The following is a 20,747-nucleotide window of genomic DNA, read 5'->3' as shown; positions in this document are numbered from 1 at the left end:
AGAAAGATACACACATGCAAATACACACACACACACACACACTGCCAACACACACTCTACTAACAGCCAACATACACACACAACCACTAACTGCCAGTGCCCACACAGCCCCCAATTCCCTCCACATCGCCAGCTCCAGTTGGGTTCAGGTCTATACAGTGGGCTTCCCAATCCATCTGAGAGGCAGACACAGAGGGCAGCTCTGACTTAGAGAAACAACTTAGAGTCTAAAGAGCTTTAGAGTCTATCGGGCTTGCACAAGAGAGAAATACCCACAGCCTAACAAACAAAAACACAATATTAATGTAACGCATGTGAAGTCATCCTACTCAGGAAATATTAATTTAATTTTGTATGCAATTTAAACTAGGAAAGCGTGTTTTGGTAAACAAACAGAAAAAAGTTTGGTTTGCTATATACTTTCTATTAATATCTGCATCAGTGTTGCATCTTGTAGTCTAAAACTTAATAATACTATTGTATTTACTATGACGCTAATTTAACTGAATCCATGGCCTCTGGTACAGGCAGTCTCTGACAGTGTTTGATGTTTTCAGTACACTTAACGATGCCAAAATGCCGGTGACACAAAACAGAAAAACTATTATCTGAGGACAAGCTCCAACAGGATGGGCTGTAACCATTTACTGAGGGAATCAGATCCAGTTTCATCTGCCGGAGTTAAAGATCGGGCACCAGCAGTGGAAATCTACCGTGGGGCTTAGAGTCCACACCCCCTCGCTCCTCCTCACGAAGTCCGCTAGCAGGTCCTCCCCTCGCCAATGTGACCTAGTGGCGAACAACACAGACTGGCGTAGAGACTTTCTCAACTTCCCCGCCACACATGAAAACAAACGCCTTTTGAATCAACCTAAACGAGACTACGTTTTCAACGGCTGCACATTGCCTAAGCTCCAGCTCTGAAAGAGTTTGAGAGATTGGGCGAAGTTGCAGGCAAGTTGGTCTATGTTTTGGAATGCAGGTCGTACTTGAACTTGGGCTGCTTAGGCTACCTTCTCGACGATGTGAACTCCGCGCAACACGAGCAAGCAACGTTCGGTGTTTGGATGCTCTCCTCACGTGTGCAGAGGAGTAGCGCTCGTTAACGGGTCTACAGAGGCGGCGGGGCCGCCGTAGGTAACGGATCATCAGCACCACGGGCATGGACTACCTGAATTCAGCCAGGTTACACGGGTCATCTCAACCACGCACAATTATGGCCGCGTTCGCTCCGCTGTTTGTACTCGCTGTTCTTTCCCGTGAGTATAGACGATTTTTTTTTTAAAGGAGATAAGTTGTAATTTCATGGCTGTGTATCAAATTGCAGCTAATTGTGTGTCGTGCATGCCTGTTTGCCAGGTGATGTGATCTCCGCACAGCAGGTGAACTCGCTGATTGCCTGTCTCCATGTATACAGCTCTAACACAGACAAATATTCATATACATGCAGCCTACATTTCTTAGTGATGCTTAACTATATTACATCAATTTTATCAAGTCAGGTTTGCAACTGAATTCATTTTTACAGAGTAATGTATATAAAGGACTGATATTGTATTTCTGATTAGCAACACACTTCACAATTGCTCTTCAGACAGACCTTGTAATCACAAACTATTTTGTGATATAGCCCATCACATTGTCCGTAGATAGGCTAGTAACATAACATAATGCAAGCAATAAAAAATAACATTATATTAGATATTAACATATTAACATTCATATTTGATGGAGATTCTGCCCCATATTATATTAGATAAGATACTGTTTTATTTTAGATATTTAAGGTAGGCCTTTGGTGGTCGGAGCTCTGGTTCCCTGTAAATGGCTTTGTCAATATCGACTGGCTACAGCCAGTAGGCTAATGCATACATAACTGACTACCTTTTTGAGTTGAGTTGGCAACCAAGAATTAATTAAACGTGTAGGCTATCTTCCATATTAGGTTATACATTCTTCATAAGGAGAGAGAGAGAGAGAGAGAGAGAGAGAGAGAGAGAGAGAGAGAGAGAGAGAGAGAGAGCGATAGAGCTAAGGGAAGAAATGTCGCAGGCCTGTGGCAGCAAGAACGATGAAAGCGGTTTTAGTGAGACTGAGGGCCCACTTAAACTTTCATTCAAACGGTTCTTGTGCGGGGGAGGCGGCGGAAGGGCCGATCACCCGGTCTGTTGACCCGTTCCATCTGGTCCAGCGCCGACATGAGCCAGCGCCTTGGCTGCCACTTCAAATGAGCCTCGGAGATAAAAAAGATATTTTGAAATCCACTTACTCGCCAGTGTGTTTAAGCGAACGTACAATGTTCAATTAAGCCTTGTGTTATTGCAGCCTTTCCGAGCTGTAGTAAAAATCGAACGTCAGGGCAGATTACGGCCTGCTGCAAATCTCTATGCTCAGACCTCAGGAGGAACGCCGCGGCGAAGCCACACAGCCGGTAAAGAGAGTCTCACGTGGGGCCCGTGGTGAAGCTGCACCCATAACCTAGCCAAACCAAATGCCAGACCTACACTATTCCACACGCACACTCACAGACCAAGATCTCAGCGCCATGACTGATTGATTGGGACACACACAAAGACGGCATTGTTTCAGATCTGATAAAACGGGTCAGTTTCAGAACTGATGTAAATGATGGGAAGTCGCCTATAGGCTACCATTTCCACTTTTTATTTTTCTACTCTGGAAACTTAGTCAAACCCTACTATAATGAATCTGTCCATCTTAGACATTTTCTTGTTGATGACTTTAAAGATTAGTTCGTAAAACTATTTAAAGTCCAAGTTTAAACCAACGATTCAAAGAGTGTACGCCATCATTAGGAGCATTCCTCCTCATCAGCGGTGGTCAGTCCCAGTGACCTCCACCAGCCCCACAATAATCATGATAATAACCGGAGCGCGCCCCTCGGGGCTTCTGGCAGGGCGACGCCACTATGAAGTCGTATGGTAAAATCCTTAAGCGGGCCCTGGAAGAGTGTCGCCGTCGTTAGTGGCACTGCATGGTTATTCTTCCGTCTCCAGAAGGCGCGCCTGGAGTTCTTACCCTGGTCCGGGCTCCCTGGGAGCGTTAGCTCACCGGTGGACTGTGGCCAGCTGGAGATGTTCTCAGCGGTCGGCGAGAGCTCGGGGAGCCATGTGGGCGCTTTGATTTGCAGCGGGACGGGCTTGGGAACGCTGCAGAGTTGAACATGGCCATAGCCTAGAATGTAACTAGTGTCTGATCAGACAGAAGGTCCAACAGTGATTTAAAAAGTGTGTATGTGTGATACAAAGGGGGAGAGGTATGTGTGTGCATGTGTGTATGAGAGTGAATGGGAAAGGTAGTTGTGTAAAGAGACATAATACACAAATATTGAGATGACCAAAAAGGTCATCAGTCACCCTTTGCGCATTAACACAAAGAACAGTCCCGACTTACAGCGGTGTGTGGGATTGGGATACATTTTGATTTACCGTTATATACCATATACATTATGATATCATCTTAAAATATGTCTAATCATGTCTAAATCCCTTACCATCAGTAGGCTGTATTTGATTTACATTTACGGTATTTAAATTACACTATCATTCATTTCTTCTTGTCAGGATGATATCCTGCTTTGGTTATTCTAACTTTGCACATAAGGATAGTTTGTCACCCTTAAAATGCATGGGTTCCGGTACGGACCATCTGCTGGTGGGGGAGAGTAGTGGGCTTGTAACCTACTCCACTTTTACGCACCTCCTGAGCCCGCAGCTGAGCGCAAGGGAAGTTTCCCAGCGCGGTAAATTCCGCTTCGATAAACACAGAATCTCTCTCGGTCATGGCCTGGCTCTTTAACCTTAACGGCGCATGCGATACACTAGTGCGAACATGACATTTGCCCGTTATTAGAAGGTGTGGTCACTGTGGACATCGATGGTAACTGGTGTATGTGGTACAGTGTCCGCAGGTCTCGCTTGTGGGTTCACAACTAGTGGGTTCCAGTGCATTCCCCCCACCCCACCCCACCCCCGTTTTGGCTCAGGTTCAGAGTCGATTGAGAGTAAGGTTCAGGACGGTACCGTGAGTGCAGGTGCAAGCACGCTCAGTGCTTTGATACGCGCTCCGCCGCTTTCAACACCGTGCTGTAACTAATGATGCCAGTTGAATCCGAAGGATTATGAGCGATTTGTTTCCAGTTGGGACTATCGTTGTTCCGGTTCCGATTTGAACAGATAAAAACGTTTTGGCCGCTCTGACTAGATCGGCTTTAGAAAACAAAGCTGTAATAATTTCTCTTGGCACAAAAGTTACGCTCAGTGACGGGATTTATGATGTTGGAATGAGCCTTCCCGAGCTTGTGGGGTTTCTATCAGACGAGCAAACCAGACTTAGCTTATATATTAGATGTAGACTACGTGCAAGTGCGAGTTATTGACATCAGCCTATTCAGAATGTTAAAGAGACGTGTTGTTTGTAGCCAGGGACATTTCTCGTCAAACTCAGATCTGAGTTCTGATTCTGAGATTTGTGTTGGTCGAAACGCGCATCATAGGTTTCCATTGGCACCAGCCCTGAACTTTTTCTTTATTTACTTTATTTTACATTTCATTTGACTTCTATACTCATGGTATACTTTAAACGCGAGGACGTGTGTGTCTACGGAGACTCGTATTGGTTCCTAGGAGTCTAGGACTTGGCTCTGAAGTTAAAGGCAGTGGCTTCGCGTTTCAGGAATGATCTTCCGGCAATATATTGGTATTATATGAGATCCGGCAGAGGAACGCAGAAGACTGCTCCCGCCGCCCCGGGCACTAGAAATTCTTTAATTTCCGTTATTTTAGCTCCCTAATTCCTCCACTGTTTGAGGTTTTGTCATTGTATGTGGTGACCTCAAGACGCCATGTGGAGTCTGCCAAGAACTCAATTTGTCATTCGGACAATGAGATGGTTGATGTTCTCAAAATATCAACATGACCAGGGGCTTAAATTACAGGTTTGATGGAAGAGTGGACTGCCTTGAGTCTGGGATATCGTGTCATTTTCTATTTGTTTCTTCTGGGCTCGAATTATTGTATTTGTAGTGCGGGACACAGCACTGCATCGCTATACTGAAATGTACACCTTATAAATATTTCTCCATCACACACACACACACACACACACACACACACACACACACACACACACACACACACACACACACACACACACACACACACACACACACACACACATTGCAGGCAGTCACTGGTACTATCCTCATTTACACAAAGATCATGTTTGTGATATCACACCTTAACACTCACTTAACTTAACACTTATTTAAACTACATTTGTATTCCTCTCTGACACAGACACAGTTCAGCTCCACTATGAGTTTTGTGTGTGTGGCTTACTTCACATGGGGATGAAAGGTCTCTTCCTGTGTGAGGTGTCTCCTGGTCTCTCCCTGTGTGATGTGTGTAATAGCCCTGGTCTCTCCCTGTGTGAGGTGTCTCCTGGTCTCTCCCTGTGTGAGGTGTCTCCTGGTCTCTCCCTGTGTGAGGTATGTAATAGCCCTGGTCTCTCCCTGTGTGAGGTGTCTCCTGGTCTCTCCCTGTGTGAAGTGTCTCCTGGTCTCTCCCTGTGTGAGGTGTGTAATAGCCCTGGTCTCTCCCTGTGTGAGGTGTGTAATAGCCCTGGTCTCTCCCTGTAAGAGGTGTGTAATAGCCCTGGTCTCTCCCTGTGTGTGGTGTGTAATATGTGGGCCTGTGGGCCAGGTGATGACTGAGACGCACAGAGTGCTGACTGAGACTGGGGCGGTCATTGGGTCAGAGGTCTGCAGCTCTAATGAAAGTCTCAGGGCCGTTGTGCTGGTGTGTGTGTGTGTGTGTGTGTGTGTATATGTGTGTGTGTGTGTGTGTGTGTGTGTGTGTATATGTGTGTGTGTGTGTGTGTGTGTGTGTGTGTCTGTGTGAGAGACAGAGAGAGAGACACACAGGACTGGTGTGGTCATTGGGTCAGAGGTCTGCAGCTCTAATGAAAGTCTCAGGGCCGTTGTGCTGGTGTGTGTGTGTGTGTGTGTGTGTGTGTGTATATGTGTGTGTGTGTGTGTGTGTGTGTGTGTGTGTGTGTGTGTATATGTGTGTGTGTGTGTGTGTGTGTGTGTCTGTGTGAGAGACAGAGAGAGAGACACACAGGACTGGTGTGGTCATTGGGTCAGAGGTCTGCAGCTCTAATGAAAGTCTCAGGGCCGTCGTGCCGGAGCACTGCGATAAGAATCATCAAAGGATCCACACAGTCATCTTGCTCGTCAGGAGCTGTCAGTGCAGGTCTCCAGGTTAGAACACCAGTGTGTATGTGTGTGTGTTTGTGTGCAGATGTTTGCATGTGGCTGAGTGTGCTTTTGTGTGTATGTGAGTGTGTCTGTGCACATAAGTGTGTGTCTGTGTGTGTGTTGGCATCCACTTCAAGGACGTTTATTAATTAGCAGTGTATTGATTAAATTCTGAACTGTCAGTACATGTCAACAGTTTAGTACAGCAGTGGAGTGTGCATGTGTGTGTGTGTGTGTGTGTGTGTGTGTGTGTGTTAGTGTGTGAGTTTGCGAGTGTGTGAGTGAGTGAGTGAGTGAGTAAGTGAGTGAGAGATATGGTGTGTGTGTCTTGGACATTTATTAATTAACAGTGACACACTCTCCTGAGCTGTTCATGAGTGTGTGAGTCGCCTGAGAGGAATAACATTCCAGGAACGCAGGAATGTCCTTCACAGGCCCTAGAGCCAGTCCAGAGCAGCAGAGAGGAATTCGGGAATGGAACCTTCAGCTATTACATGCTAACGAGCTTTAAAGGCACAATATGCAACAATTATGCTTCAGGGTTAGGGTTAGGATAAGCAGTTTAACCTTAAAATAACAGCTTAAAAAAATTGGGGCGCTACAATGACTTTTAATATGGAGAATTGCGTCCGTGCCAATGGCATAGCAGGGTCGATAGGCATATAACTGCCTTCTGTAGTTTTGCCTGCCGATGCCCGCCGACCTGACTTTGATTACCTTCTGTCGATCTAGTAAGTAGCTTATTTGCCGTCCTGCTTAGTCTTGTGTTGCACATGATTGATGTTTGACTGTGTAAGGACAGTCGTTGAGTAATTAGTTTGTCATAATGTCAAAGTCAGCACATTTCAATAGATTTCGTTAGTTTTAGCTGCTAGCATACCTTTAGCTAATAGCTATTAATCCTTAATGCACCTTTAGGATGAATATAAAACGTTTTGCTATTTCCACAGTCAATGTTGAAGGGTTTTGAAAAATCATAACTGGTATGTGCATCTGTGTTTGTGTGTTTGTGTGTGTGTCTCATCTCCTAGGCTGTGTTGAGGGTTCCTCTCTGCACCCCTTTGACCCGCGCTCTGGCAGCCTGACCCTGGGGAAGGGTGTGGGGGGGTGGCCCCCCCTGGGAAAGGGGGTAGGGTTGCCCCTTAGGGACACACAGTGCCACCACATGCTAAAGCACCTGCACCACGGGGCCCGCATCACTGTGCAGATGCCTCCCAACATCGAGGGTCAGTGGGTTTCCACCAGGTCAGTCTCCACAGTCAGCCAGATCTATCTATCTGTCTGTCTGTCTGTCTGTCTGTCTGTCTGTCTGTCTGTCTGTCTGTCTGTGTACTTTATCATCATTGGCATCATCTCTATCATCTCTTTGTCCGTTACCATGGCAGCTGTGAGGTGCGTCCGGGGCCAGAGTTTGTGACGCGCTCCTACCGCTTCTACGGCAACCACACCTTCCAGGCGCACCAGTACTACTACGCCGACAACCACTGCACCACGCCCACGCACACACTGGTGGCGCGCGGGCGCCTGCGTCTCCGCCAGGCCTCGTGGATCGTCCGCGGCGGCACCGAAGCCGACTACACCCTCCACAGCCTCCGCCTGCTCTGCCACACGGACGCCGACGCCGCGGAGATCACACAGCGCCTCAGGCGCAGCTGCCACGGCTCAGGGGTGGTGCAGGAGCAGGAGGCGGGTCTGGAGGAGGGAGGGGTGGGTCTTGCGCTGGGTGGGCGGGGCCTGGAGGCGGGCGTGAGCTACGAGCTGTGGAACGACGGGGAGAAGGGGTGTGACTTCCCGCGAGGACTGGACTTGGCCATGCACGAGCTGCAGCTCATCCGGCTGGAGAAGCAGTACCAGCACCACAACCTGGAGCACCTGGTGGAGGAGCTTTTCCTGGGCGACATACACACCGAGCCCTCACAGAGGATATACTACCGGCCATCCAGCTACCAGCCAGCACTGCAGAGCACTAAGGTTAGGAGCATCAAAGAGTGTGTGAGTGTGTTTGTGTGTGCTTCCCTGCAGTGCGTGCGCATGTGTGTGTGTGTGTGTGTGAGATACAGTTGAGGGACATACACACACACCATCCAGCTACCAACCAGAACTGCAGAACAATGTGTGTGGGTGTGAGTCTCTGTGTGTGTGTGTGTGTGTGTGTGTGTGTGTGTGTGTGTGTGTGTGTGTGTGTGTGTGTGTGTCTGTGTGTCTGTGTGTCTGTGTGTGTGAGAGAGACAGGGAGAGGGAGAGGCAGAGGCAGAGGCAGAGGGAGAGGCAGAGGCAGAGTGAGAGTGAGAGTGAGAGTGAGAGTGAGAGTGAGAGTGAGAGTGAGAGTGAGAGTGAGAGTGAGTGTGAGTGTGAGTGTGAGTGTGAGTGTGAGTGTCAGTGTGAGTGTGAGAGTGAATGTGAGTGTGAGTGTGAGAGAGAGAGAGAGAGAGAGAGAGAGAGATAGAGAGATAGAGTGAGATAGAGTGAGAGTGAGAGAAATGGATGACATGCACACTGCCGGCCCAGAGGATCTACTACTGGCCATTCAGTTTCCAGTCATTGCTCCAGACTGTACTAGGTGTTCTAGGTGTGTGTGGGGGATGGGGTGGAGGGTGGATGTGAGAGAGAGAGAGAGTTGGATGATATTTACACAAGGCTCTCAGAGGTTTTACCATAGGACTTCCAGCACTCAATCAGTACTACATGACATCCAGCAAGACGTGAGTGTGTGTGAGTGCACTCATCCCTGTGTAAGGTGTGTGCCCCTCTGTAAGGTGCGGGGGTCAGAGGAGGATGTGTCTAAGGCTCTGTTTCTGTTCTGCACAGCTCTGCTGCAGTCTGCACTTAGATGACAATCACAACCACATGGAATTACACTGTCTGTGCTGGGAATTACAGGTCTTATCTGTCGAGGTTATGGTGTGTGTGTGTGTGTGTGTATTTATATATGGTTAGAACAGTGCCAAAAAAGGGAACACAGCTTCGCTAGAAACTATAGTTACCTAGTTCTATTGTAAGCGGTTTATGTGTGCCTGCGTGTGTGTGTGTGTGTTCATGAATATATGTGTGTGTACATGTGTGTGCTTGTGTGTGTCCGTGTGTGTGTGTATAAGTAACCTCAAGCTCATCCCTACTGCTTTAGCCTCAGTCACTTGTCATTACACACACACAAACACACACACAACTACACATACACACCTACACACTTACACTCCTATCACAGGAGAAGTGATTGTTTACATTTCAGAGGAGCAGTTGTCTGATGTGTGTGTTATCTGATAGTGGAGGTGTCTCAGGGGTCCAGTTATAATCAACCGCACAAATAAACAGTTCTGACCAGCTCTGCATCTCTGTGTGTGTGTGTGTGTGTGTGTGTGGGTCTTTAAATAAATCCTGGCTGACTCAGGATGACCAGAGCAGTTGCAGTGTTGCTGATGTGAATGTAGAGACAGAGCGTGGGAGGGACACGGCCTGCTGTGCCCTGGGTAGGTCAGTGCCAGGCAGCTGCCATCTTGAACACCTTCCATAGGGTGCCATAGAATAAAGAATATATATATATCTCTGTGGTTTGTGTTGTTTAACTTCACAAGATTTACATATTTGTGAGGATGCTTTACAGTAACAGTAACATTACAGTTTTTACAACGGTTGTAGTCCAGCTGACAGAGCAAAGTGACACAGGAGCCACAAAAGGGTTTCACTTCCATTGCACACACACTGATACACAAGCACACACTGATTCACATTCACACACTGATACACAATCACACACTGATTCACATTCACACACTGATTCACATTCACACACTGATTCACAATCACACACTGATACACAATCACACACTGATTCACATTCACACACTAATTCACATTCACACACTGATTCACATTCACACACTGATTCACAATAACACACTGATTCACATTCACACACTAATTCACATTCATACACTGCACCAGCTGTGCTAGAAATGGTTTCATCTACTTAAAGAAGATATGAGTATGACAGCTGGGTTGGGCTATGCAACTATACTATGACTGGTATAATTGAGTGTGAGCAAAGTGGAATGATAGAACATATACTTTAGGGTCACTGGCTTTAGATACAAGCATCTGCTCAAATAATACTTTGTACTGTATGTAAATGAAGTAGTTCCATAATGACTGACTACCTGACAGACCCAACCCCTTTCCCCCTCATCCCACTGTGTTTGGGGTCAGGAAGCTCATCCCGGCCAGGGAACATCTCTGGGAGTGATCAACAGCGGTATTCCCAGAATCTTTGGAATCAATCAAACAGCCTTATGAATTATTCTGCGGAAGAGCGCGCATTCCTCCACTGAATCCATGCGTGCCCCAGGCTGTCGGGAAAGTTTCTTCCTCTCTCTTGCTCTCTCTCTTTCTCTTTAGCTCTCCTACCCTGTCGCTCTCTTTCTCTTCCTGTGGTACTCCTGTTCTTCTAATATCTCCCTCTCTCTCTTGCTATCTCTCTCTCTCTGGCTTTTTTCTTTTCTCTTTCTCTATATGGCTTTTTTCTTTTCTCTTTCTCTATATGGCTTTTTTCTTTTCTCTTTCTCTCTCTTCCTCTCTTTTCTTCCTCTCTTCTTTTCTTTTCTTTCTGTTTGTTTATTTCTCTCTGTCTGTATGTCTCTCTCTCTCTCTCTGTTTGGGAGGTATGTTTATACACACACACACACACACACACACACACACACACACACAGCTGTTGAAGTGTTCCCTTCTTTCAGCAACATTTTTTATTTCTCTCTTTCTTTCTTTCTTCATCTTCTTCTCTGGTTCCTTTCCTTCTTTGCCTCCCTCCCTATCCCTTCTTTTCTCTTTCTTTCTCATGTTCCCTCACCCATGAAACAGACCTTTCACTGTTTTCTATGGGTTCTTTCATGGCCTCCAGAGGGAAAGATTTAGAACCCTACAACACACACACACACGTGCACGCGCACACACACACACACACACACACACACACACACACACACACACACACACACACACACACACACACACACACACACACACACACACACACACACACACACACACACACACACACACACACACCTACCTTACACCTCTACTTCTCCATAGTGGAACTGTACATCGGGGAGTCATGCAATAAGGAACTGCAGTAATTCTCTTGTGTTTTTGTGAGTGTATGTGTGTGGTGCAAGTGTGTGTCTATTTCTGTGTGTGCGCACATGTGTACTGTGAGTGAGTGTGTGTGTGTGTGTGTGTGTGTGTATGCACACATGTGTACTGCAATGTGTGTGTGTGTGTGTGTGTGTGTGTGTGTGTGTGTGTGTGTGTGTGTGTGTGTTGTATACAAGAGGGCGTTCCTCATCTCCTCAGCTCTCATCAGCTCTAATTTGAGACATCTCTGGAACTTTCATTTAACCCAAATCCTCCTAAATGAAAAAGCCTTTCATGCACACACACTACTCACACACACATACACGCACACACTGACTCTACACAACCACACTCAAACACACTTTAAAAGGCAGCTTAAAACCTTTCTTTTTACCAAAGCATTTTATTAATTTTATATGGCACTATTTATTTCTCTGTAACTTGCATTATTTTTACTATCACTCTTTTAAACTGTTTTAAGGGTTTTATATTCCTTTTATCATGAATTTAGTAAGCCTATCAGAACACCAGGTTCTGATACGATGTTGATCATTTTGTATTTATCTTTTACTCCATGTATTGCTCCTGCTGCTTGCTTTTATTGATTTTATGTAAAGCTCTTTGAATTGCAACTCTTGTACGAAATGTGCTATATAAATAAAGTCTTACTTACTTACTAACTTACACACACACACAGACACAGAGCTTTATTAGAGCCCAGCGAGCCTATCAGGCCAAAGCCATCCCTGCCCAGGGGTGTGTTTGCTCCCAGCTGAAGTCCACTGTTGCCGTCCTCATGTATTACATTCATTTGGTAATCAGCTAAACATGTGCACACCAAACTCCCATTCCAAACATGAAAAAGCATGCATGTGTGTGTGTGTGTGTGTGTGTGTGTGTGTGTGTGTGTGTGTGTGTGTGTCTGTGTGTCTGTGCTCTCATGGGTTTCCGTGTATGTCTGGAGACATCATTAGAATGCTGTAATGTGTTCTATATGTGTGTGTGTGTGTGTGAGTGTGTCCGTGTAAAGTCTACCTCCAGATTTACCCTTGCATGCCAACCCACAGCCTGCGCTGTCACACCCACTCACACACACACACACACACACACACACACACACACAAACACACACGCTATGTGGCTGAGTTTCCCGTAAGAGACAGTGACGTAATGAAATCTTGTATGGGTCTCTCTGATCACTGCCTCATTTTTGGCCTCTCCGTTGTTCTACTGATGACATTGCCATACAGGAATCAATAAATAGCCCCAGGGCCATACAGGAATCAATAAATAGCCCCAGTGCCATACAGGAATCAATAAATAGCCCCAGGGCCATACAGGAATCAATAAATAGCCCCAGTGCCATGTTCGTCTCGGGGACACACGACTCCTCAGTGCCAGCCACTTCATTTGTGGTTCCTGGGTGGGTCGTAGCAGGGCCATATTTGTTTTGGGATTGGTGCCTTTCGTTTGCAGTTGCCTAGCTGTTGCAACATTCCCACTGTGTGCCATATTCAGTAAAATTAAAGAGTGTGTGTGTGTGTGTGTCTGTGTGTGTGTGTGTGTTGAAGGTTGATAGACCCTTGAAGTAGTTAGGATTGTGTGTAATGTACTGTGAAAGCTGATTAAAAGTGTGTGTGTGTGTGCGTGTGCGTGTGCGTGTGCGTGTGCGCGTGCGCGTGTGCGTGTGCGCGTGCACGTGCGCGTGTGTTGCAGGGTGGGTCGTATATGCATGTTTAATAGGGTCTGTTTTGATGTGTAGTGATTAGACTGTAGATGCTGGAGGACTTGTGGTCGTTAAAAGTTCATCACACTTTATCACTGCTTCATTAGAGGCAGGGGCCTGGGAGAGGGAGTACACCACAGTGACAGGATTGGGGGGGGGGGAGAGTGAGAGGGTGAATTGTGGATGTGTGGAGGGTGAGGAGGTGAATGGTGAGTGTGTGTAGGGTGAGAGGGTGAATGGTGAGTCTGTAGGGTGAGAGGGTGAATGGGTGGTGAAGGGTGAGTGTGTAGGGTGAGAGGGTGAATGGTGAGTGTGTGTAGGGTGAATGGGTGGTGAAGGGTGAGTGTGTGTAGGGTGAGAGGGTGAATGGTAAGTGTGTGTAGGGTGAATAGTGAGTGTGTGTAGGGTGAATGGGTGGTGAAGGGTGAGTGTGTAGGGTGAGAGGGTGAATGGTGAGTGTGTGTAGGGTGAGTGTGTGTAGGGTCAGGAGGTGAAGGTTGAGTGTGTGGAGAGTGAGAAGGTGAATTGTGAGTTTGTAGGATGAGTAGGTGAATAGTGAGTGTGTAGGGTGAGAGGGTGAATGGTGAGTGTGTGTAGGGTGAGAGGGTGAATGGTGAGTGTGTGTAGGGTGAGAGTGTGAATGGTGAGTGTGTGTAGGGTCAGGAGGTGAAGGGTGAGTGTGTACAGAGTGAGAGGGTGAATGGTGAGTGTGTGTAGGGTGAGAGGGTGAATGATTAATGTGTGTAGGGTGAATGAGTGGTGAAGGGTGAGTGTGTGTAGGGTGAGAGGGTGAATGGTGAGTGTGTGTAGGGTGAATGGTGAGTGTGTGTAGGGTGAATGGGTGGTGAAGGGTGAGTGTGTAGGGTGAGAGGGTGAATGGTGAGTGTGTGTAGGGTGAGAGGGTGAATGGTGAGTGTGTGTAGGGTGAGAGGGTGAATGGTGAGTGTGTGTAGGGTGAGAGGGTGAATGGTGAGTGTGTGTAGGGTGAGAGGGTGAATGGTGAGTGTGTGTAGGGTGAGTGTGTGTAGGGTCAGGAGGTGAAGGGTGAGTGTGTGTAGGGTGAGAGGGTGAATGGTGAGTGTCTGTAGGGTGAGAGGGTGAATAGTGAGTGTGCGTAGGGTGAGAGGGTGAATGGTGAGTGTGTGTGGGGGAATGGTGAGTGTGTGTAGGGTGAGTGTGTGTAGGGTCAGGAGGTGAAGGGTGAGTGTGTGTAGGGTGAGAGGGTGAATGGTGAGTGTCTGTAGGGTGAGAGGGTGAATAGTGAGTGTGTGTAGGGTGAGAGGGTGAATGGTGAGTGTGTGTATGGTGAGAGTGTGAATGGTGAGTGTGTGTAGGGTCAGGAGGTGAAGGGTGAGTGTGTGGAGAGTGAGAGGGTGAATGGTGAGTGTGTGTATGGTGAGAGGGTGAATGGTGAGTGTGTGTAGGGTGAGAGTGTGAATGGTGAGTGTATGTTGGGTGAGAGGGTGAATGGAAAGTGTGTGTAGGGGGAGACGGTGAATAGGGAGTGTGTGTAGGGTGAGGGGGTGAGTGTGTGTAGGGTGAGGGGGTGAGTGAGTGTGTGTAGGGTGAGAGGGTGAATGGTGAGTGTGTGTAGGGGAAGACGGTAAATAATGAGTGTGTGTAGGGTAAGAGGTTGAATGGTGAGTGTGTGTAGGGTGAGGGGGTGAGTGTGTGTAGGGTGAGAGGGTGAATGGTGAGTGTGTAGACAGTGACAGAGGAGAGTGTAGTGAATGGAAAGGATTTGTGATGGGTATCTGGCAGTAAGGAGATACATGCAAAGAGTTTGTGGAGAGTAAGAGGGTGCTGAATGGGGGTGAGAGGGTGAATGGTAAGAGTGTAGAGAGTGAAAGAAGAGCAGAACTGGATCTGGTGGATCTGATGGGCTGTTGAATGTGTTACATCCTTAAGCCTTCCTACCTTCCTCAGGTCAACCAGGGCATCTGGCACCCATAGAAGAGGGCAGTGGAGTGTGTGTGTGTGTGAGAGAGAGAGAGAGAGAGAGAGAGAGAGAGAGAGAGAGAGAGAGAGAGAGAGAGAGAGAGAAGTGTAAAAAGGGAACTGTCAAGCTAAAAAGGCACCGGATGCCTTAAAGAGCCCAGGTGATGTAATGTTGACTTTCGAACGACTCTTGAGTGACAGTTGCTATGCCAACGCCAATACGTCACCCTAACGCGATTTACCTCAGAGCATCTTGCATTGTACTTTGCTACCTGAGACCAGCTTGCTTGTATTTGACCTACAATAAACCAACCAAAACAACCATGTGCTTGATGTTTGACTTTGGTAGGAAAGTGGTTGATTCGGTAGTTGGTTATAGTATCAAAGTAAGCACATTTCATTAGCTAGCTCGTGCTAGTGTAACGAGCTATCTTGTTAGCTTGAAGCTATTCATCTGTTGTTGTGCTTAAATTAAGAAAGTCCTTAATGTGTTGTGATTTTAAGACATATCTGACGGCACCCACAATTAAATTTGAACTAAACAGGGCATTGTTTGCACAACATTTTACTAAAGAACAACGGGGGCTTGCTAGCTTTGACATGCTAGCGGACATTGCTAACTTACAGGTTACCAGCAGGCAGGTGTAGCTAAAACTTTTTATTCGCTTAATATTGTGCCTAAACGGATACTATGTACCCCGACACTTTTTGGCTATCAGTCAGAGAGTCTCAAGAGTAGTTCGAAAGCCATCAGCTACGTTTTAGTCGCTTAATATTGTCGCACAAAAGGAGGAATTGCTATTAGCAATATAGATGCTAGCGCGCGAAACCTGTTGATGTGTGCTTACTTACAAAAGACCGGCAGCCAATATTAAGCGTGTAAAAAGTACCTGATGGCTTTCGAACAACTCTTGAGACTCTCTGACTGATAGCTAAAAAGTGTCCGGGTGCGTAGTGTCCGTTAAGGCACAATATTAAGCGACTAAAAAGTAGCTGATGGCTTTCGAACGACTCTGAGACTTAAAGCTAATAAGCGCCCGGCCTACGTGGTGACCGGATTACGTAATGCTAACGTTGGCATAGAAACTGTCACTCAAGAGGCGTTCGAAAGTCAACATTACGTCACCCGGGCTCTTTTTGGCATCCGGTGCCTTTTTAGCTTGACAGAACCACATGCTGACAGAAAAGGTTCACCCCATCCTCTCTTTATTACTCCCCCTCACACACACATACAGAGAAAGAGAGAGAGAGAGAAAGAGACTCTCTTTACACTCTTTTTTTCCAGTCTAGAGGAATTGAACAGGTTACTGGTCCCTAGCGTTGCTGATAGGAGTGCCAAGAAAAGAGATACACATAGCTCAGTAAGAACCTCGGCACTCTCATTCGGAGTGGACAGAGTCTCCCAGTGCACCCATTCAGTCTCATTACTGAGAGCAGTCCCAATGAGCCATGACCGCATGCTGATTTACTGTTGCAGGTCAACACAGAGCACTCATTGTGTTCTGCTTTTTTGAAGATATATTTAACAATCACAAGTCCGTAGACTTTGACTAAACACGTTTTCATTTGAACTCGCATTCTGAAAACAGCCCTTCCCCAGGCAAATAACGACCCATAAACGCCATTTCGGTTTCCTCACTGGGGACATTACTCAACGGGAACGGCCAAGACAGCTGGATGAATGTTCCGTTTCACGCTCAGATAAAGAACTTTGTTTACAAAAAACATATCCCGCGCTCGTGGCATGACCTTGCCCTCCACACTGCGTGTCTCACAGTCACAGTCTCGGGAGGAGTGGCGCGCCGATGTCTCGGTCACAGCTTTGTTGGGCGTAAGGAGGCAGTTATGCGCGCCATCAACCCCCTAGGGCTAGACTGTAACCGAGACATGCAAACGGCGGAATGAATTAACAAATGTCCCGTGCACTCTTTGTCTGTTTAGGGATTAGGACCATACCGGCGGGACAGAGATATTTGCAGCCGGCACGCAGTGTAGGTCTCACACCCCCGTTTCTCCCGTGCCAATAAATGATGCGATCAATTTGACGTGGAGCCAGATCTTCGTCTGGATACCAAACCTCAACATTCCAGTGAACAAAGAAGTTGTTTGTCTGGGAAAAGCGCCGGCAGATGGGTCGTTTTGACAGAACCTGTTGGAATGAGATCATGAATATGGGATAGAGAAACATAGATTGGTTTTCAACTTTTGTGTTTGTGTCATCGTAGTTTTGGTCATGGTTATGGGTCTGTTTATTTTATTGAAACACCTGCTCTCCAAATGCCCAGAGAATCTGATGGAACATGGAATTGTTTGCATGAGCGAATTGAATCAATTAAACAAAACCAACTAACAAATGACCTAAATTGTTTTTGAACTTCCAGGCTATAGATCAATGTCTGTCTCATGCTAATACTTGTTTGTGTTTGTATTTTATGGCACTACAGACACATGACCAGGCGTGCATCGCATGCCGTATAATCTCACGGGCGGACGAGGTCCATCCGCCCATCCTGCCGCCGCGCGGGGACCTGATGGTGAACCTGCGCGGCCACTGGGTCTCGCAGCGCTGTGAGGTGCGACCAGAAGTGCTCTTCCTCACGCGCCACTTTATCTTCCACGACGACAACAACACGTGGGAGGGACACTATTACCACTACTCTGACCCCGTGTGCAAACACCCAACTTTCAGCCTGTATGCACGGGGACGCTACAGTCGAGGCATGACCTCCACACGCGTCATGGGAGGCACAGAGTTCGTCTTCAAAGGTAGGTGTAGTAGAGCGAGCGAGCAGGGAAGGGAGACAGTCTTTCTTCTGAATGTTAAAGGTGGGAGAGAAACATGTTGATAGACCAGGTCCAGGCTTTTAGGCCATCTCTTATACACACACACACACACACACACACACACACACACACACACACACCATTCTGGGCATTAGACCAAGATTTTTTTTTCTCCACCTCTTTCTATTGGTGTCTCCTCACCTTGTTCTAATATATTCCTCTCTTCCTTCTCTACCTCCCCATACCCCCAATCTCTCCCTATCTCTCCCTTGACCCTCTCTCCCTCCTCCCATCTATCTCGATCTCCCTCTCCCCTAACCCTCTCTCCCCCTCCTTTCTCTCTTCACCCGTCTCACTTTTATCTTTCTCTTTTCTTCTAACCTCCCACTCTTTTCTTTCTTTTTCTTCATATCTTCCATCCTCACATCTCATTCTGTCCTCGTCCCTCCTACACCTCTCTATTTCCCACCACCTCCCTTTTTCACTGTCATCCCTGCCTTTCTCCCCCTTTCATTTCTCTCATCTGTCTCCCTCTCTCTTCTTCTGCCCAACCCACCTTCCCCTTTCTATCTCTCACCCTCTTCCTCCTCTCTCTTTATCCCTCTCCCTGCAGTGAACCACATGCGTGTGCGTCCTCTGGACCTGGCCACCACCTCCCTGTTGAACGTGTTCAGCGGTGACGAGTGCGGCCCTCAGGGCTCCTGGCGGCTGGGCGTGGAGCAGGACGTGACGCCCACGGGGGGCTGCGTGGCGCTGGGCGTGCGGCTGCCTCACACCGAGTACGAGCTCTTCCGGCTGGAGGAGGACACCCATGGGCGCCGGCTGCTCTTCAATGGCCAGCGGCCCAGCGACGGGTCCAGCCCCGACCGCCCGCAGCGCCGCGCCACGTCCTACCAGACTCCCATGATGCAGTGCAGCGGCACTGCAAATGACGGCCGTCACCACGGCAACCACACTGAGGAAGAGGGCGCACTCGACTATGGAGGAAGGGGGGGTAGGGATGGGGGCGCGGAGGAACGGCACGGGGGAGCGGACCACCACAGACGAGCCGCACAGCCCAGGAGTGGTGGGGTGGAGGGGCGTTGGCGTGGCGATGTGAAGGTGGTCGCCCTGGCTACTGCACTGGTGCTGTTGGGTGTGGGCGTCCTGGGTTGAGGGGTGAGAGCGGAGACTGAGAACTGGAAAAGGTGATGGAGGAGGAGAGGAGTGGTAGATACAGAGAGGAGGAGTGGACATGATGCAGCCTCCATCAAAAAAACACACACACACACACACACACACACCTAAATCTATGCTCTTGACCAGAGACATGACAGGGAATGGCTTTTCCTATGTGCCTTATGTCAGCCTTGTTTTGAATTTAGTTGTTGAGAGTTGCTTTGCCACTTTTGTGTGGTCCTGAAGCTGGAAGCTGGACACCAAAGGGAGACACGTCTGCCCATCCCCTCCTTCCCCCCTCTCTGAAGGTCGCTCCGAAAGCAGCCAACGTGGTGCAGTTCTGGCCCAGATTTGGCCCAGGGCCACAGCACCAGTCAGCCGCTCCCTAACCTCTCAGCTGCACACAGCGACTGCACTTTACCTGAGCGCACCTGCAGAGCATGCCCTCCCTCCCTCCCTCACACACCTGGACCCTGGACCCTGGACCCAGACACACCAAGAACTCTTTGATTTTGATTCAATGGTTCTCATTACGCATTTTAGAGGCTAAAATAGTTTTAGCTGGTTAAAAGCATCTGAAAAGTTAAATGAGTTTAAGCTAGTTAAAAGCATCTGAAAAATGAAATGAGTTTTGTTAAGGAGGTTGCAGGGGATTGAGGGGCTTCCTGATGCTCTTAAATTGGACCCTCATCCTCATTGGCTGTAATTGCAGCATGGTTCCCTAAATGTACATACAACTATGCAGTGGGGTAGTGAACAAATGGACCACAACAGTGCTTTGGCAATAAAACATATCATTTAAACCACCACCATATGCAACTCACTATACCTAAGTGTTCTCACACACCCCCACCAACCTCCACCTGTTTACTGTAAATGGCACAAACGTGTTCAACAACACGCTGTGAGTTCATACATTTTTTTTCTTTTTAGTGACACTGTCTAGTGACACAGGTATACTCTACTCTGGTGTGTGCTTGGACAATGCAAACACGCGTGGAAGCGTGGCTCTACCAGCAGAGGACTGGCCAGTGATGTGGTTCTATGTCACTGTGGCATATGGTTGTAAGACATATGTAAAGGGTCTATGTGAGCGCGTACTGGAGTGTATTAAGTATACTGATTTATGCTGAGTTCTCATGGTGAAGGTGTGTGTATTCTCTGCAAGCTGACATGCCTTCGATGTTGAAATGGTCTGTGTGTGTGTGTGTGGTTTGTAGAGCGGTTCTCAGATTCAGGTGATGGAGGACACTTTATGCCAAACTGTAGCGGTATAATGATAGATCCATGGGTTACACGACACACACACACACACACACACACACACACACACACACACACACAGACACACACACACACCACCCTCTTTTACAGGAAGACGAAGTTGTGTATGTCAGCTATTTGATACATTCTTTTCTTTTCTCAAGTACATACACACAGATGAAAGATGTGAGGCACCAGGGTCACAGGTGTGAACTTTGTGCTCACACACACACACACACCTCATAGGTGGAACATTATAACGCATAACTGGATTCTTAACCATGTACAACATTAAACATTTGACACTGTTTCACCACCGTCTCTTTCTTTCGGTCCTTTGAGTAAGAACACTTCTACTCCACATAGCAACTGCTGCCATGGCAACAATAACAGGTCCAACACAAGAGTTCTGTTTTTTATGGTGTTTATTCATTTTTATGTTTTTTTCCCCCATGTTTTTTTTCTGAA

General features: G+C 47.5%; 2 protein-coding genes across 2 annotated transcripts in view; one reads left to right on the top strand and one right to left on the bottom strand.

Annotated features, from left to right (window-relative positions):
• Positions 1–938: 938 nt before the first annotated feature.
• LOC308363322 (protein APCDD1-like) lies at positions 939–19,305 on the top strand. The gene is made up of 5 exons (XM_080836140.1): positions 939–1,259; positions 7,312–7,525; positions 7,666–8,251; positions 17,519–17,840; positions 18,472–19,305. The coding sequence occupies exons 1-5, from the start codon at positions 1,163–1,165 to the stop codon at positions 19,011–19,013; spliced, it is 1,761 nt and encodes a 586-aa protein (XP_080692266.1). The 5' UTR covers positions 939–1,162; the 3' UTR covers positions 19,014–19,305.
• Positions 19,306–20,707: 1,402 nt separating this feature from the next.
• LOC308363978 (vesicle-associated membrane protein-associated protein A-like) overlaps positions 20,708–20,747 on the bottom strand; it is a 25,131-nt gene continuing 25,091 nt past the window's right edge. The window contains exon 6 of the mRNA XM_080836908.1: positions 20,708–20,747. This exon is cut by the window's right edge and continues 2,266 nt beyond it. The gene's annotated coding sequence lies outside the window, so the exon portion shown is untranslated.

Source organism: Sprattus sprattus (assembly GCF_963457725.1).
Source record: "Sprattus sprattus genome assembly, chromosome: 4".
In the NCBI taxonomy this organism is placed as follows: domain Eukaryota; kingdom Metazoa; phylum Chordata; class Actinopteri; order Clupeiformes; family Clupeidae; genus Sprattus; species Sprattus sprattus.
Note: the sequence above shows the minus strand (reverse complement) of the source record. Positions and strands in the feature narration are given on the sequence as shown.

What these genes read in the sequence shown, in the direction of transcription:
- LOC308363322 (XM_080836140.1), top strand. Translation starts at nt 1,163, where the DNA reads ATGGACTACCTGAATTCAGCCAGGTTACACGGGTCATCTCAACCACGC. An exon ending in GGTCAGTGGGTTTCCACCAG is followed by an intron (nt 7,526 to 7,665) that starts GTCAGTCTCCAC and finishes TTACCATGGCAG; the next exon opens with CTGTGAGGTGCGTCCGGGGC. An exon ending in CAGCACTGCAGAGCACTAAG is followed by an intron (nt 8,252 to 17,518) that starts GTTAGGAGCATC and finishes ATGGCACTACAG; the next exon opens with ACACATGACCAGGCGTGCAT.